This window comes from Panthera leo, chromosome B4, assembly GCF_018350215.1.
Source record: "Panthera leo isolate Ple1 chromosome B4, P.leo_Ple1_pat1.1, whole genome shotgun sequence".
Taxonomy (NCBI): Eukaryota; Metazoa; Chordata; class Mammalia; order Carnivora; family Felidae; genus Panthera; species Panthera leo.
In genome coordinates, this window is record NC_056685.1 from 114368367 (window position 1) to 114384983 (window position 16617).

Genomic DNA, 16617 nt, shown 5'->3' on the forward strand with positions numbered 1-16617 from the left:
CTGACTACATATGCCAGCTATTGGCAAAATGAAGTGGCTCACATATACGAAGCAGAAAGAATTAAATATTTTCAGTGCCATAAACAGAGAAAACTATAATCAGTACAAAGAACAAACATACTCAGCATAATAATACTTGTAATGTTTAAAAAATTAACATACATAAATCATAACCATAACTGGCCTGATGATTCAACTCAAGAAATAAAGGACTACTTTGGAGTAAAGAAGTATGTGTGTGCACGCTAAGAATATTAAAATTGCTATAACTTGATTACTCATAAGGTGGAACATATGCTAGTTTCACTTTCTTTTTTCACTGACAGTAGACTAAAAGAGCTGCATTTTTAAAATACATACCTGTAGGACACAGGGAACGAAAGCCTGTTCACTGACTAGGACTCGGTTCTTGGCAGTCAGGGTCCCACTGCATTCTAACACAGGAAAACCTGCTAAGGTAATCCCTACAATGAGGGGCCAGCATCAGAATTCTCCAACACCTTTGTTTATTGTCCTGTTATGACTAATCAATTATTATCAATTAAACAGCAGAAAACAAAAAGGCTAGTATGTATGTGTGTGAACCATCAGAGCAAGGATCTATATAGGCTTTTTAATAAGTATATATGGTGCTTAAAACTTTGACCCAAGGAGTGCCAAATATTTTATTTTTCCAATGGTTACAAAGAGCAAATTAACATATTTTTTCATCAGCTTTAAAAAAATAAGTAAATCCTGCCATTTGCAACAATAAAATTATGCTAAGTAAGCCAAAAGACAAATATGCATGATCTCACTTATGTGTGGAATCTTGAGAAAGAAAAGAAACAAACAAACCCTAAGTAGAATAGAGGTTACCACAGAGGCTAGAAGGTGGAGGAAAAGGGAAGACGGTATGAATCAGAGAATAAAATTTTTCAAAATAAGAAAAAAACAAAAAGTAAAAATTTTCAGTTATAAGATGAATAAATTCCGGAGACCTAATTTATCACATGTAACAATAGTACCGTATTGCACACTTGGAATTTGCTGAGAATAGACCTCAAGTGTTCTGACCACAACAAAAAAAAATAGCTATGGGAAGACCTACGTTTACATGTTTGTAGTAATCATTTCAAAAGGTATACATACACATATCAAAACACCATGCTGTACACCTTCAGTGTATACAATTTGTAAAAAAAAAAATTTTTTAACATATTTTTTCACTGTAATTAATGACTCAACAACAGGACCCAACAATGGGTTTCCCAGAGTGCCTCAACAGGATCCCAGAAAACAAAGCAAAGAACTTAAATTTGATCCCTGATTTTCTTTTCATGGAACGTATAGAAATAACAGAAAATAGTATTTCTAGTTCTAAACCACAATCTACTTGTTATTAAGAACATTCCCAGGAGAGCAGAGGAAACAAACCCAAACAACACAGAATGCTGGGCAGTCACACTTGATGAGGGATGCTTCCTTGCAAACATGGCATAATCCAGAAGCCAGAAAATACATCATCTTGGCTGGTAAACAACATCACTATCGGAGGTTGTATAAGAAAGAGGAGACAGGAAAGAGATGCCAATGAAATAAGATGAAAAGGCCAGCTGGTCAAAAAGTCATATATGCCAAGTTGAAAAGTTTGAACTCCATCCTATATACAGTGGAGAGCCATATCACATCAATGTTTTTAGAATGATGGTGTGGAAAATGGGGAGAGAGGGTTGGCAGTGAGTGAAGACAGAGAGAGGAGTTCTGAGATTGCAAAAACAATCAGGAAAGGATGAATAAGGGCCCACAAACAAAGACAACTGGAAAGAGAGAAGACAGGAATGGGTTAACAGATGCCAGATACATTTGTCAGGCTGAATCAATCTGCATGTGGAAGAGAAACAAGGGGAGGAAAGAGAAGGAGTAAATCTCATGCAACTGGGTTAATGGTGACATAATAAAGAGAAGAAACACTAGAAATGCTGACTCACATGAGGGGAGACAGCAATATGAATACATTTCATTGTAAAAAAAAAAAAAGTTGATTTTAAAATGTCTGCAACATTATCAACAGCAGCCAATAGCCAAACTATGGAAGAGCCCAAATGCCCACTGACTGATGAATGGATAACGAAGATGTGGTATAGGGACGCCTGGGTAGCTCAAACAGTTAGGCGTCCGACTTCGGCTCAGGTCATGATCTCGCAGTTCGTGAGTTCGAGCCCCACATCAGGCTGTGTGCTGACAGCTCAGAGCCTGGAGCCTGCTTCGGATTCTGTGTCCCCCTCTCTCTCCGCCCCACCCCTGCTTGTGCTCTGTGTCTGTCTTTCAAAAAAATGAATAAACATAAAAAAAAAAGATGTGGTATATATATACAGAATATTACTCAGCCATCAAAAAGAATGAAATCTTGCCATTGGCAACAATGTGGATGGAGCTAGAATGTATCATGCTAAGCAAAATAAGTCAGAGAAAGACAAATATCAAATGATTTCATTCATATGTAAAATTTAAGAACAGATGAACATATGGAAAGGAGGAAGAAAAGAAAAAAGAGAGGGAAACAAACCACAAGAGATAATAAGAGAACTCTGAAGGCCGATGGAAGGATGTGGGTGGGGGATGGGCTAGATGGGTGATGGGTATTAAGGAGGGCACTTGCTGTGATGAGCACTTCAATGCAAGTGATCATTGAATTATACTCCTTAAACGAATATTGCACTGTACGTTATTTAACTAAAATTAAAAAAAAAAAAAAAAAGGAAAAAAAAAATGTCTGCAAGACATCTAAGTGAAGATAAAAAGCAGGCAGTTGGAAAGACCTGAAACTCTGCACTAGATTTTGGAATAATTGATCGATGTGGACTGAAACCAAGTTAAGCAAATAAATGTGTTCAAAGGAATATATAATGAGAAAAGGTCCAAGGAGACCCCAAGAGAACATAAACATTTAAAGAGGCTTTAAAACTTTCAAAGTTGATAGGATACAGGCCTGCATATTAGTTATACTAGAAAACTATACATATACTTCAGAATACTGCTTACTACTCAGCATTTTAACATGGGGCGGGGGGGGGGGGGGGGGGGGGGGGGGGAGGGATTGCCTAAGATCCAGTTTAAAAGCCAAAAGGGAAAATCAGTTCCAGGACTATGCGATCATGGCCTTTTCTCACTGTTTTAAATTCTGCCCAAAGGGATCAAATAATCACCAAGTTTTAAAACAGGACTTTGAGGGGCGCCTGAGTGACTAGTCAGTTGAGCATCCAAGTCTTGATTTCGGCTCAGTTCATGATCCCAGGGTTATGGGATCGATCCCCTCATTGGGCATGGAGCCTGCTTAAAATTCTCTCTCTCCCTCCCTCCCTCCCTCCCTCCGCCCCTCCCATGCTTGTTTTCTCAGGGAAAGTAAGTGACTTGGCCAAGGTCACAAAGTTTCTTAATCCTTGAGGTAAGAATAAAAGTCAGTGCTGATCCCTAACCATTGTTCACCAGCATTGGCTTAATTTTCTCAATGTCCAGCAATCAAATCTAATCTTTAAAGATAAAGATTTACTACCTTTGACAATTAAAAAAAACAATAATGGCTTAGAAGGCTCAAGAATATTTCTTAAATGTTCTAAAGCAATGCAGGTTTCAAATGTGACTAGTTTGGGGGAATAAATACAGATTACCTACCTGCTGAAAGTACTGCTTTGTTTCATTCAGCACTGTCATTTCTTAAAAGTTATTAACTTAGGAAACTTCAGCTAAAAATTTTGAAAGGGAATGAAGTACTGACACACACTGCAATATGAACTTTGAAAACATGCTAAGTGAAAGAAGCCAGACACAAAATGCCATGTATTATGATTCCATTTACATGAAATGTCCAGAAACAGATGAAACCAGAGAGACAGAAAGTAGATAAACAGTTCTCGGAGGTTGAAGGAGAAGGGGTGAATATTAACTGCTAATGGGTGTAGGGTTTCTTTTCGGGGTGATGAAAATGTTCTGGAATTAGTGGTTATGGCTGCACAACTTTGTCAATTATTAAAATCACTGAAGTGTACATTTCAAATGGATGAATTTTATGGAACACGAGTTATATCTCAAAAAAATAAATGGAGCATTTAGGTTTTTCCTTCCATATTCAGTAAGATTTTAGTCATTCAACCTATGAACTGAAGACTAAAATAGCAAAAGAAAATGAGGAGGAAATAATTCTGTATTATTTTATTATAGAACATACTTAGTCTATTAATTGAATGTTTATAATGAATACATTCATAAACTAGACTTCTGGAGAAAAAAATTTTTCAAATTAAGACTGCATTTAAAATGTCTGTGGTCCAAGCAAAGAAGTGCTGACTCACATTACAGCTTTAGCACTGCTCAAGTATCTTCCTGGAGATTCTGAGATGCCTAACCTGAAATGACATTCTACTCTCCACACACACACACACACACCCCCACCTCACTTTTCTACTCAGCCTTCAAATGTGAACTCAAATGTCATTCTAAAAACTCTTTCCCTAAACCAGTCTTGAAGGTTTCCCCACCCCCAAACTGTCATGTCTTTGGCGTTTCCATTGATGCCGTGCTTTCTACAAATGAGAAGGTCCTGGCTATGTGACTTTACTTATATCCTGTATCCCCCACATTCTACCCATCTTTACATTGAAGTGGAGCACACACAAGGCCATTGTACCTGCAAAATGCCCATAAAAACCATCTGGAGATCTTAAAACATAACAACAACAACAACAAACCATGCTAGGCTGGTGTATGTCAAATTTATGAATGCCCCGGATAATTCTGATGTACAACCATGAACTCAGATCATAAACAAGTGTTCACAGAAAATATCTTCTAGTTTCTACACCCATACACCAGCAGCCTTCCCAATGAAACTGGGAGAAGATTCTGACAGGAAACAGGCGAGGTTTGGCCAAGTATTCACTGATCTCCAACGTATCAGTGGTAGGAACCTGAATGGAGCTTGCAGCACAGCTTAACCCTTTCCTGAAGGGCACCAATAAAGACAGGGTGGACAGAGTGCTTTATTTGAAAAAATGTAAAGGCAAGAAACTGCAAGCTTTACAGCTGTAAATCACTGTGCCTCCAACTGTAAAAAATGACTTTTCTAAAAAGCCAAAACAAGAATTCTAGTATATGCAGGTGTGTAGGGAAAATTCTACTGGAACAGCACTCTTCCCTACTCTCTCCAAATGAGAGTGAGGAAAACAGTCAGACACAAATATCCACCGTGGGTTGAAAACACAAAATTCAATTTAATGTATAAATGAGTGTAATAATTCTAATCTATTTTTAGGCTTAATGAGTGAAAAAAAAATTTTTTTTAAGTAGGCTCCACTCCCAGCATGGAGCCCTACGCAGAGCTTGAACTCATGACCCCGAGATGAGCTGAGATCAGGAGTTGCATATTTAACCAACTAAGCCACCCAGGTGCCCCTGGGTGAAAATATCGTTTAAAATTAACATTAGAGACACTATGCTCTGATGCAGTGATACCTCAAATGTATTTTGCTAGTAAGAAATAGCAAGAAAGAAGGGAATAGCTGCTCTTTAGTTCCTTCTCACCAGAACCCCAAACTTCCCCAAATGCAAGGATTCAGAAGGGCAGGAGAGGAATATACCGCCCCAGACCAGAGGCATTCCGTCCTATGTGAAACTATTACTAAACAGGGACTCACTTGTGCAAAAGCCTCTAATTAAACTGCAATAAGGAGACTTCTGATGAAAAAGAAGAAAGCTAAGCACTTAGACTCTGCACATGAACATGTTTTTCCACTTCATCTGTCCAAATGATAAAATATAAAAATACATACAGTGCCAGTTATTATCGAGGGGCAGATAAGCTCTGGCGCCTTCCATCTACAGCACCTGCAGTCTATAGATTTAGACTGCAGAGGTTCGTATCACAGCTCCGCCAACCATTTAACACCTCTGTGCAGGCTTCTATATCTGTAATGCAGGACTAATACTAACATCCATATCATAGGATTGCTGTTGGAATTAAATAAATTAATGCATGTAACATGCTTAGAACAATGCATCATACATAGTAAGTGCTCAATAAAAGATGTCTTCCTTACATAATAAAAACCGTATGACCAATCTCACTTCAAGAACAGTTGCCACACGGCATTCTGGTGAATGATTCATACCCTAAGTCTGAATTTAACAATTCAAAACTTAACAATGCTTTCTTTGCCCAACAGTTCTTGATGTCAACTCTCTACACGTAGTATTTGGACACTAATAGTTCTTGTGGGAACTTGATAATTATATATAAGACCCTATCCATCACACATACTGGATTTCTGGAATATGCTATACTTTTGTGCACTTTCTCCCACTCCCTTTCTCCTTCCAGCTTTCCTACCTGCTATTCCATCTACCCAAACTCACTCCCTCCTTCTCTTCAACTTTAATAACATTCTCTCATCCTTACTTTCCTGGACCCTCAGACTAGGGTAAATCTCATGTATATCTTCTCTCACAACTCACCTCACCTAATTTCTTGTTTCATGACGTGTTTCTTAGACAGGGATTGTCTTTAGACAGGGATGTCTTTCTTGTTCACCTAGCTTAGAGCTAAATATGCATTATGCATTTCAATAAATGCCCATTTAATTGAACTGAAACATGCCTTAAGAATGGATTTTTAAAAAAGGATAATAAAAAGGCAGACAAATTGCAATGTTATGGAAAAATGAAACTCGGTATTGGGCTCTTAAATAGCTTACTAAAGTCACTTTTGTCCCTGCCCTATTTTAAGGGGGTGAAGTGGATGGTAATGTCCTTAAGGGTCATAAAAACACAGACTTTATGGGGACATTTTCCTTAGAATAAATGAAAACATCTTTAAAAGTTGTGAAGAAATAAAGGCACCCATAGTCTCAAAACATAAAAATAACATGTTATGCTTCCTTCTAGTATTTTCCTGGTATTGTACAATGCCTTCAGTTACTAGATTGTAAAGACTTTGAAAATAAAAAACAGATTGGCCCAAAACAGACCAAATTACTGAGAGACACATACTGAAAACTAAGAGTTTAAAATCTCAACAGGAAATAGCCAAAAAGCAAAATATGTCAACATTAGATTCTGAAACCAATGTCTAAAAGCACTTTAGAGACACTAGGCTGGCTCAGTCAATAGAGCATGCGACTCTTGATCTCGGGGTCATGAGTTCGAGTCTGAAGTTGGGCACAGAGATTACACTTATTTATTTATAATAAATAACATATTATATTTATTATGTTATGTTATTATATAATAACATATATATAATATGTTATATTATAGCTGAATCCTAATAATTTAGAAACATCTGAGTTGTAGGCCAAGTCAGAATTATAAAAATTTTGATCTCTAAGGATCCTCAGGGGATTTTAGAATAGCTACAACCAGGACTTTAGCAAATATACAATACCCTGAATAGTGTGGTACAGCTCTGAAAGACAAAGAAGTCTTTCTGTTGATTCTCTGAGGGCTCATCCAATCACATAATAGTTTCTGCCACCAGAGATGCTAGGACCAGTTCTCAGACTATGGTGATCTTACATCATATCTAATCCACAAATTAAAGAGAACTATTTAACATTAAAAAAAAAAAAAAAAGGTCACTTAGGAAGCATTTTTAGAAATTGCTAAGACTTCAGGTGAAGTTAACTGATTCCCTATTATTCCACCTCCTAATTTATATATTCATGCTGATGTCCTTCATACCCTAAATTTGCAAAGAAAATTTCAACTATATAATAAAATACAAGTCCAACTCATCTTTCATACAGGAGTATTCTTGATATAAAATTACTACATACGCCTTTCAGATCTATTTTGTTTTTGGAAAATGAAATTATATAGTAATTAGGCACCTGCATCAAAACTGTGATTACCACAACTGTAATGCCCAAAGCCCTGGTGGATGCTATCCTCATCTCCTTGTTTCTGTATTTCTCTAGTGCATACGTATCTGTAACTCATGATAACAGATTTAAATGTTATGTTCACAATCCATACTACCTGAATCTGTAGCACAACTTACTTTCTTCTTAAAACCACTTACACGCAAGTAAACCATCCTATAAGGTATAGAGGGGAAAAGCAAAGATATCAACTTGTAAGCAGAATCCTAGTTATCCAACTTCTTTGCCTACAGACTCATCAGAGAATGAAAACAATTGGCATTCTAACGTGTAAAACTCTATGCCTATGAAGTGGTCACAAGTGTGGAAAAAATTATGAACTTCTGCTAACCAAATGCATATTTCTGATGCCATAATTAGTCAGCATGGTGGATACTCAGGCAATGCTTGATAATCTGACAAAACTCAGTTTCTATTGTGGGAGAGCTGATCAACCTGGACTGAAGAAAGTGCTTGACAGAGAGAAGCTTAAATAACACCAGAGAGGCGCCTGGATGGCTCAGTCAGTTAAGCATTAGGCTCTGGATTTTGGCTCAGGTCATGATCTTACAGTTTCATAGGTTTGAGCCTGCATGGGGCTCTGCACGGACAGCACAGAGCCCACTTCAGATTCTCCCTCTCTCTGTCCTTCCCCTGCTCATGCTCTCTCAAAATAAACTTAAAAAATAAATAACTATTTTTAATTTACTTTCAATTATGCCCACATTTCATAATCAAAACATTAGGCAGTATATTAAACAATATCCTTATAACCTGAAAGTTTAATCACTACCAAAAGTAGTCCAGGGATTCTTAACCTGGAATCCATGGAGACCAAGATGATTTACAAATAAGCTTGTCAAGAATCTGAATCCCAACGCACCTAGGTGGCTCAGCTGGTTTAACGTCCTGACTAGATTTTGGCATACTCTACGGGGCAGAGCCTGCTTGGGATTCTTTGTCTCTGCCCCTCTCCAGCACTAGAATGTGCACACTCTCTAAAAATAAATGAACTTTAAAAAAAAAAAAAATCTGAATCCCCAGAAGTCACCCGCAAAAGTAAGGCTTATTTTCCTAGGATGGTCAGAAAATTCTTAAATTGGGACAACAACCAAAAGAGCCAAGAATCACACTGTTTCTGGTCAAATATTTACTATAAAAGTTTATCAGTTTCCTAAGGATGTTTTAATTACATATAACAAGTCCATCCTCATCACGTAAGGATTTCATGGTTTTTTTTTAAATGGGAAAAAAACATTATTGAACTTTCAAGGCTTAAAAAAAGGGCCAGTTTCCTAAATAATTTTTCTTAGTAAAAACTACCTTATATACTAGAATAGATATCCAATGATCAAATGAGTGGCTTTTAAATAGTGCTGGGGGAGGGGGGGCCTGGGTGGCTCAGTTGGTTAAGCACCATACTCTTGATTTCAGCTCAGGCTGAGCTAAGCATGGAGCCTGCTTAAGATTCTCTCTCTCCTTCTTCCTCTGCCCCTCCCCTGCTCACGCACACACACATGCACGTGTTCTGTCTGTCCCATTCTCTCTCTCTCTCCTCTCTCAAAAAATAAATAAGGAAAATAAACAGTGATAGGGAAAAAGTGACATCTGTATTTTTAAAAATCAAAATTATTAAAGTAAACAGTATACACAACTCAAGCCTAAATGCAGAGTCAGATCACATCAGGTTTTTAAAAATCTGGAACCAAACCTCACCAACAGAAGAATAAAAATCTAATCTAAGCAGGTTGGTTTGCCAGGTTTTAATCAAATAAGTCAACTCCTTGAGTAAGTTAACTACTGTTTCTTAAGGCTATATTTTAGTTTTCATGATTTATTTTGAGAAGACAAAAGAACATCACTCTATTTTTTTATTTTTTTGTTTATTTTTGAGAGTGAGAGAGACAAAGACAGGGCATGAGTGGAGGATGAGCAGAGAAAGAGAGAGACACAGAATCTGAAGCAGGCTCCAGGCTCTGAGCTGTCAGCACAGTGCCCGACACAGGGCTCAAACCCACAAGCCACAAGATCACGACCTGAGCAGAAGTTAGACACTCAACCAACGGAGCCACCCAGGCACCCCAAAAGAACACCACTCTTAACGTAACATGTAAATCTGAAATAAATTTTTGACCAAGGCCACAACGACAGATCTCATTTATCTGCCCCCCAAGTAACTGTAATTCTTTATGACGAGTAGGTTAGGGAGGACCTTTTATTTTAGGTGTCTTTTAATGTGATTTCAAGCTTTAATTGCTCAGTCACTTTGAGAGACTAAAAAAGCTCTGGCCCAGGAAAAGAGAAAAAAGCAAATTCTAAAAATTCTAGCAAAACATGAAACTGCCAAGATTCACTGTAACTCACATGTGTACAAAATACCTCTAACTATGAGACTATTACAGCACTGTTTGCATGCAAATTTGGAGGACAATCTAAAAGTCAGCAATAAGGTCTAACCATACGGTTCCACAAAGAACCCCTTTAAAAAAGGAGTCACCCGGGGGTGCCTGGGTGGCTCAGTCGGTTAGGCATCGGACTTCAGCTCGGGTCACGATCTCATGGTATGTGGGTTCGAGCACGGCATCAGGTTCTGTGCTGACCGCTCAGAGCGTGGAGGCTGTTTCGGATTCTGTGTCTCCCTCTCTCTCTGACCCTCCCCTGCTCGCTCTCTGTCTCAAAAATAAACATTAAAAAAAAATGGGTCACCTCAAAGATATATTGGTTTGGAGGGAAAAGACTAAGTAAGGTATTAGCAACAGGAGGAGGGGAACAAACCTACTATATACATACTAAGTCTCTCTGTCTTTCTGGAAGAACACAATAAAAATAATGGTTGTCTGGGCAGGAGAACTTCAATGCTGAAGGACAGAGGAGAGTATTAATTTTCTCCATATACCCTTTAGAACCTTTCAAGTGCTGTGCTCTATGTATGTATTCCCTATTAGACAGAATAAAAAATCGACTTACTTTTCAATGAAGTAGAGATTAACTTTTAGCTCAGAGATTGACTTTTAGCTCAGACACTGGTTTAGATAGAATCTACTAAGCAATAACAATGTCAAGTTATGATATAGCCTAACTCTCCTAAAACGTCTTCCAGAAATTAAAGCACATTCATTCATTCAACCAACGGTTCAGTGCCTACCACATCCTTTAGATATTAGAGCAATGCCCAAGTATTCTAAGAATCCCTGTCTTCATGGAGATTTAGTAGGAGCAGAGATAAATGGTATAAAATATAACTTCAAATAGTGATAACTGCTACACAGAGAGGGAAATAAAGGGAATAAAGAGGAACTACAGAGGAGGGGGAGAGGAAAACTGTGTTTTGAGGTGACACGTGAGTCAAGAACTGAACAATAAGCCAAAACAAGCAATGCAGTAAACAGAAGGAAAGCCCTGTGACTGGAACAAACTTAGTCTCTTATTGTTCAGTGTACAGCAAAGCAACAGTGTGGCTGCAGTGGAGTGACCCAAGGAGAGACACACAGGAGATGACCTCCGAGGTAGGAAGATGTAAGGCAGACCTTGAAACTAAGTGGGGGTGGGGGGAGTCCAGATTTTATTCTAAATGTGATGGCGAACCTTTGTAGAGTTCTGAGAAGGGGAGTGACATGATCTGTATTTTAAAAGGTAACACTAGCAGCTGCTTAGGAGGCTAATACAGTAGACTAGGCAGCAAATGATAGAACTGAAAAGTGATTTCAGAGAGATGAGTAAATGTGTCTGATAAAATATGTCTGGGTGGATCAGCAGGTTAAGCGTCTGTCTGACTCCTGATTTCAGCTCAGGTCTTGATCTACGATTTGTGAGTTTGAGCCCCATTATCTGGCTCTGCACTGATAGTGCAGAGCCTGCTTCGGATTCTCTCTCTGCCCTTCCCATGTGTGTTCACGCAGGGCGTGCATGCACATTCTCTCTCTCAAAATAAAATTTAGGGGCACCTGGGTGGCTCAGTGGGTTAAACCCCTGACTTCAGCTCAGGTCATGATCTCGTGGTTCATGATCTCTTGGTTTGAGCCAAGCCCGGCGCTGGGCTCTGTGCTGACAGCTCAGAGCCTGGAGCCTGCTTCAGATTCTGTGTTTCCCTCTCTGCCCCTCACCTGCTCATGCTGTCACTCTCTCTCTCAAAAATAAAATAAACATAAGAAAAAAATTTTTAATAAACAAACTTAAAAAAAAAGAATGTACTTTGAAAGTTAAGGGCCTAGAGAATTTGCTAGTGGATTGTATAGGGGAATCTGAGTGGGACAGTAAATGTGTGAAGAGTAATTCAAAAAATCACCTTATATTTGTATAGTTATTTTCAGTTGTCAAGGTATGTTTACATACATTATGTAATTTCATTATAATAAGAGGCAAGGGAAGGTCACACCAGGTCAAAATCCAAGTTCTGCCTCTTGCCAGTTTTAAGGCCCCAGGAAAGTCATTTGAATGATTTCTAGACTATAAAAGGTAGTCTACTTCACAAGATCAAGATCTGCAAGTATCAAAAGGTTCAAGAATTTTGCAAATGTAGGGGTGCCTGGCTGGCTCAGTCAGTGGAGCATGCAACTCTTGATCTCAGGGTCGTGGGTTCAAGCCCCACACTGGGTGTAGAGATTACTTAAAAATAAAAGAATTTTGCAAATGTAGATAATGACCAGTTGGAGGTAAACAGCATCCTATTATTAGCTGTCCACCACCACCACCACCATCACATTCTATATGGAACCTTGTATTGTGGTTGACAAAGAGGAGGCAAACTTATAAAAAAATTTTAATTAAAAAACAAACATTTTTGCACTGGCTGTTATATGTAGGGGATGAATCACTGGATTCTACTCCTGAAATCATTACTGCACTATATGCTAACTAACTTGCGAGTAAATTTTAGAAAATTAAAAAATAAATTCATTAAAAACACTTTTACTGAGTAAAGGAAAATATACATAACATAACAACAACAGGCACTAGGAAAAACATTACAGGCTTGTAATCTTTCCAAGGGATTGGAGAAAACAGTTCTTTTAAGATAAGCTATAAAAGGCATTGAAGTTAAACCACTTAACTTTTACAAGATAAAACTCAAATCAAGCCCCCTTAATAGAGATGTGCTATCCACAAGATACTGTAAAATCATGATCATGAGTTATCACTGTCTTGGTTAAGTAGTAAAATGAAAATACCTAGTGTAAACTAAATTATTGTGTGCCAAATGAACTAAATTATGAGGACCTCAATTCACTGTCCTAAGTCATTTCTGTAACTTCATTAAACAAAGTTTCACAGAATTTATTTTTCCATCCAAGGCTTTTGTATTACTGCAGAATATGTCCAGAGTCAAGCAAACTGGAAAAAAAAAATGTTAAATCTTTAATTCATTACGTGTTCTGGAGAATTATCTTGAATATCAATTCGTATTATGTAGTTGATGACCCAAATACAGAAAACAAAAATTTAAATGAGGGATCCTCTATCCCTCATTTTCAACTGAGCCTTAAATAAACATGATGGGGCCACATGAGCAAAACTACATCGTTAAGAACCATCCAGTGCACACAGCAATTAAACTGCCTTGTGCAGAATCTGAGACAAATCCATAATACAACAAATTTCTCACTATGAAGGTTCACTTTATTAAACTCCAGCATACCATGACAATCTACGCTACTTCCCTGATTTCTAAGAATTTCTACCACATAAAACGTCTTATTTCTCCAAATCAAGCACCTTTTAGGTTAGAGATACCCTCGCCATCTCAGATATATTTAAGTGCAATTGCACGAAGCACTACACAATACATCATCCTTCAAAAGATCCTGGGCTTGCTATGAATCTCCCCGCAAACTTTGGAAGAACAAACCAGGCTATGCCAAGGAAACGATGCTGCAAGTTAGTCACTTTAACTCGCATACAGAGGTTCTGAGGTTCTGAGCAATAGAGGTGCAACGAAAATTTTGATTAAAAATGACAAGAAAGTTCAAGGTTTTGTTTTTGTGCACTGCAAGAAATATTGCACATCTGAGGACCTGATATTACGTAAAGAATTTACAAAACAAGTATGTCGATTTCCATGCTTCCATATGCATTTGTCAAAGTGTAGTATTTATAAAGAGCCGAAGAATGGTTTAAAATTAAAAGTGCATAAAATCAAGAGGCAAAGGATTTCAGTCTCCCATACCTGCGCTGCCCCTCCCCTCCCCCAATGCTGTGTTAAACTATTCCCTCTGAGCAAAAACAGCTCTCAGAGTTTGCCAACCAGAGTAAAATCACTTCACAGAGATAACGGGCGGAAACGTATTTAAAAGGGAGGAGATCACGAAAGCGAGGGCAGCGGGACGCGGAGCCCCACGTCCCCGGACCCCAGCAGCCAGCGGCGGACATGTGCCTACTGCTGCAGGACGCGCGGCCCTCCCGGAGCCGCCTCCCGGGGCATAGGGCCCCGCCCGGCCTCATTCTCCTGGTTCATTCATTCTGAATCCGGGGCTTCCGCACCCCCGCGCTCCCGCCCGGCCCAAAAGAAGGCTCCAGGGCTGAGGAGCTGTGTCGGGCCACAGCTCCCGCCCGAAGTCCGGGCCCCGCCGCGATTCCCGCGCGCCCGCGGCCTCCTCCCAGGTGGTCTGAGAGACTGCAGAGGCCCGCACCGGCCCGCACCCGAGACCAGAGCCCCGCAACCCAGCGGCCCCACCCTCCGCCAATGTGCAGGCCGGGCCTTCCCCGCCTGCGGGGCGGCCACCTGGAAGCCCCCGGTCTCCGCCGCCCGGCTGCCCCACCGCGGCCGGAAGTCTCCCCGGAGCCCCCTCCCCAGCGCCTGACTTCCCTCGCCGCCGCGGCCAGACCCTCTCCGCGCTGGCCTCGGGCCTCCCTGCGCCGGCCGCGGGCCGAAGGAAGCGAGGAGCCGCGCCGCCGGGTCCGCCGAGCGGGCAAGAGCAGAGCACAGAGCCGGGGGTTGGCCTGGGCGGTTACCTTGATAATCCTGCGGGGCAGCCCGGCCATCTTGTCAGATCCCGAGTTCGGCCTCTGGTCTCGACTCTGGCTCCGCTCGCCTCACGCACGAGTGGAAGTCCAGGGCTCCACTTCCGGGGGACGTTGCCGCGCCCGCCGCCGCCGCCGCCGCCGCCGCCGAGGCCCCTCGGGAAATGTAGTCCCTGCTCGCGCGCGGGCGGGCTTCCCTCGGACCTGGCCCCCTCCCCCGCGTTCCCCGCCCCAACCCCGGCCTGGGGATGGCGGAAGTGACGAGTCCCGGTGGGGCAGAGAGTTGGGGGAGGCGGCGCCGGGCGGCGCGGAGCTCCGGCGCTCGTGGCGGAGCTCGCCGCGCGGTGGTGGGACTGTGGGGCCGGCGCCCCGCCCGCACCAGTGGGCGACGTAACAGAGGCCCGGGCGCGGACGCAGCCCATTCATTCAGCCGCTAGTTTTTTGGTTCATTCAACGTTCCTGCATTGCGCGCGGCCGCAGTTGGCGCTGCGGTGAACGACTGCGGTGAAGCTGAGCTGCGGACCCCTTCCTTTAAGGGAGGTGGAAGATGGGAACTCAGTAGCCAAACTCGTAAATGCGGGCTTCGGAAGTTATCCGGGAAAACCCTAGCCAGAGAATTTTGATATTTAAATTTTGATATTTAAATTTCACATAAATCGGTCCCCTTAAAACCCAGAGAAAGCTGAAAGAAAGGGTTTGGAGAGAGTTGGGGGCAGGGAAGTGGCTTCTGAACGCCCGGACCTCGTGGTTGAGACGCAGAGTTGCTAGCTGGAAGAATGACCAAGGACAGGATTAGGGAGCCCAGAGTAATCCCTAAAAGAGGGATTACCCATGGAGCGCAAGGCTCTAAAGGAAGATTAGAGTGGCGGTACCTGAAAATGGGATTGTTCGGGAAGCATTTTGTGACATCCTGGTGATTGCTTGCTTGCTATAGATAGTTTTTTCACGGGTTTTATTTTAATTCATCTTCACAGCAATCTTAAAATGTTGTCTCCACTTTACAATGTCCACTTTACAAATGAGGTTCAGAAACGTTAACTTTTTCCAAGGTTATGCAGGAGAAAGTGGAGCTGTTTTGATCCTAGGCGTGTCTCCCAAAACATGGACCCCTTAACTGCTTAACCACAGTTTTTCCTAGCACAGCACAGACAGTAGACGGTGAATAAAGAGTGCCAGGTGCTGTGTTGGGGGTTGAGAATATAAAGACCGTAACTGCCTGCAAGTAACTTAGAGTCCAATAGAGTAGAGAGACAAGTAAACAATTAATTACAACCCAGTGTGTTAAGGGGTATAATAGAGGTTCCTCCAAGGCGCTGTTTGAGCCCACAGGGGCATTAATTGATTGACAAGTCAGAAAAGGTTTCCCGAAGAAGTGAAGTACTTCAAGGATAAATGAGAGTCTAACCGACCTGGTAGGGAAGAGCATGTCAGGCATAGTAAATAGCCTGTGAAATGGCACTGGACTACAAGAAAATAATTGTATATCTATGTCTGTATCTACATCTATTTATATGTAGAGAAAGAGAGAGAGCATTAAAGAAGTGGAGACTATGAGTGCAAGAAACCTAGTAAAAATGATAAGAAAACATGTGTGGGGCACAATGCAAAATGATTACATGGATTACCTCATCTAACTATAAAGTTCATAAGGCAGGTTCTCTTATTACCAGTGCTTTTTAGATGAGAAACCAAGCCTCAGAGGTAATAATGAGAACTTCACATAACCAGAAGCCTGAAATGAGTGGTTCTGTGATTAGAAGAATCTGGG

The 16617-nt window shown here is 40.9% G+C and overlaps 1 protein-coding gene across 1 annotated transcript in view; it reads right to left on the reverse strand.

Annotated features, from left to right (window-relative positions):
• Positions 1–15200, reverse strand: part of UBE2N (ubiquitin conjugating enzyme E2 N) — a 35346-nt gene extending 20146 nt beyond the window's left edge. The window contains exon 1 of the mRNA XM_042947355.1: positions 14841–15200. Within this exon, the coding sequence (XP_042803289.1) occupies positions 14841–14870 (30 nt within the window). The 5' untranslated portion in view covers positions 14871–15200. The remainder of the gene's footprint in view (positions 1–14840) is intronic.
• Between the last annotated feature and the right edge of the window lie 1417 nt (positions 15201–16617).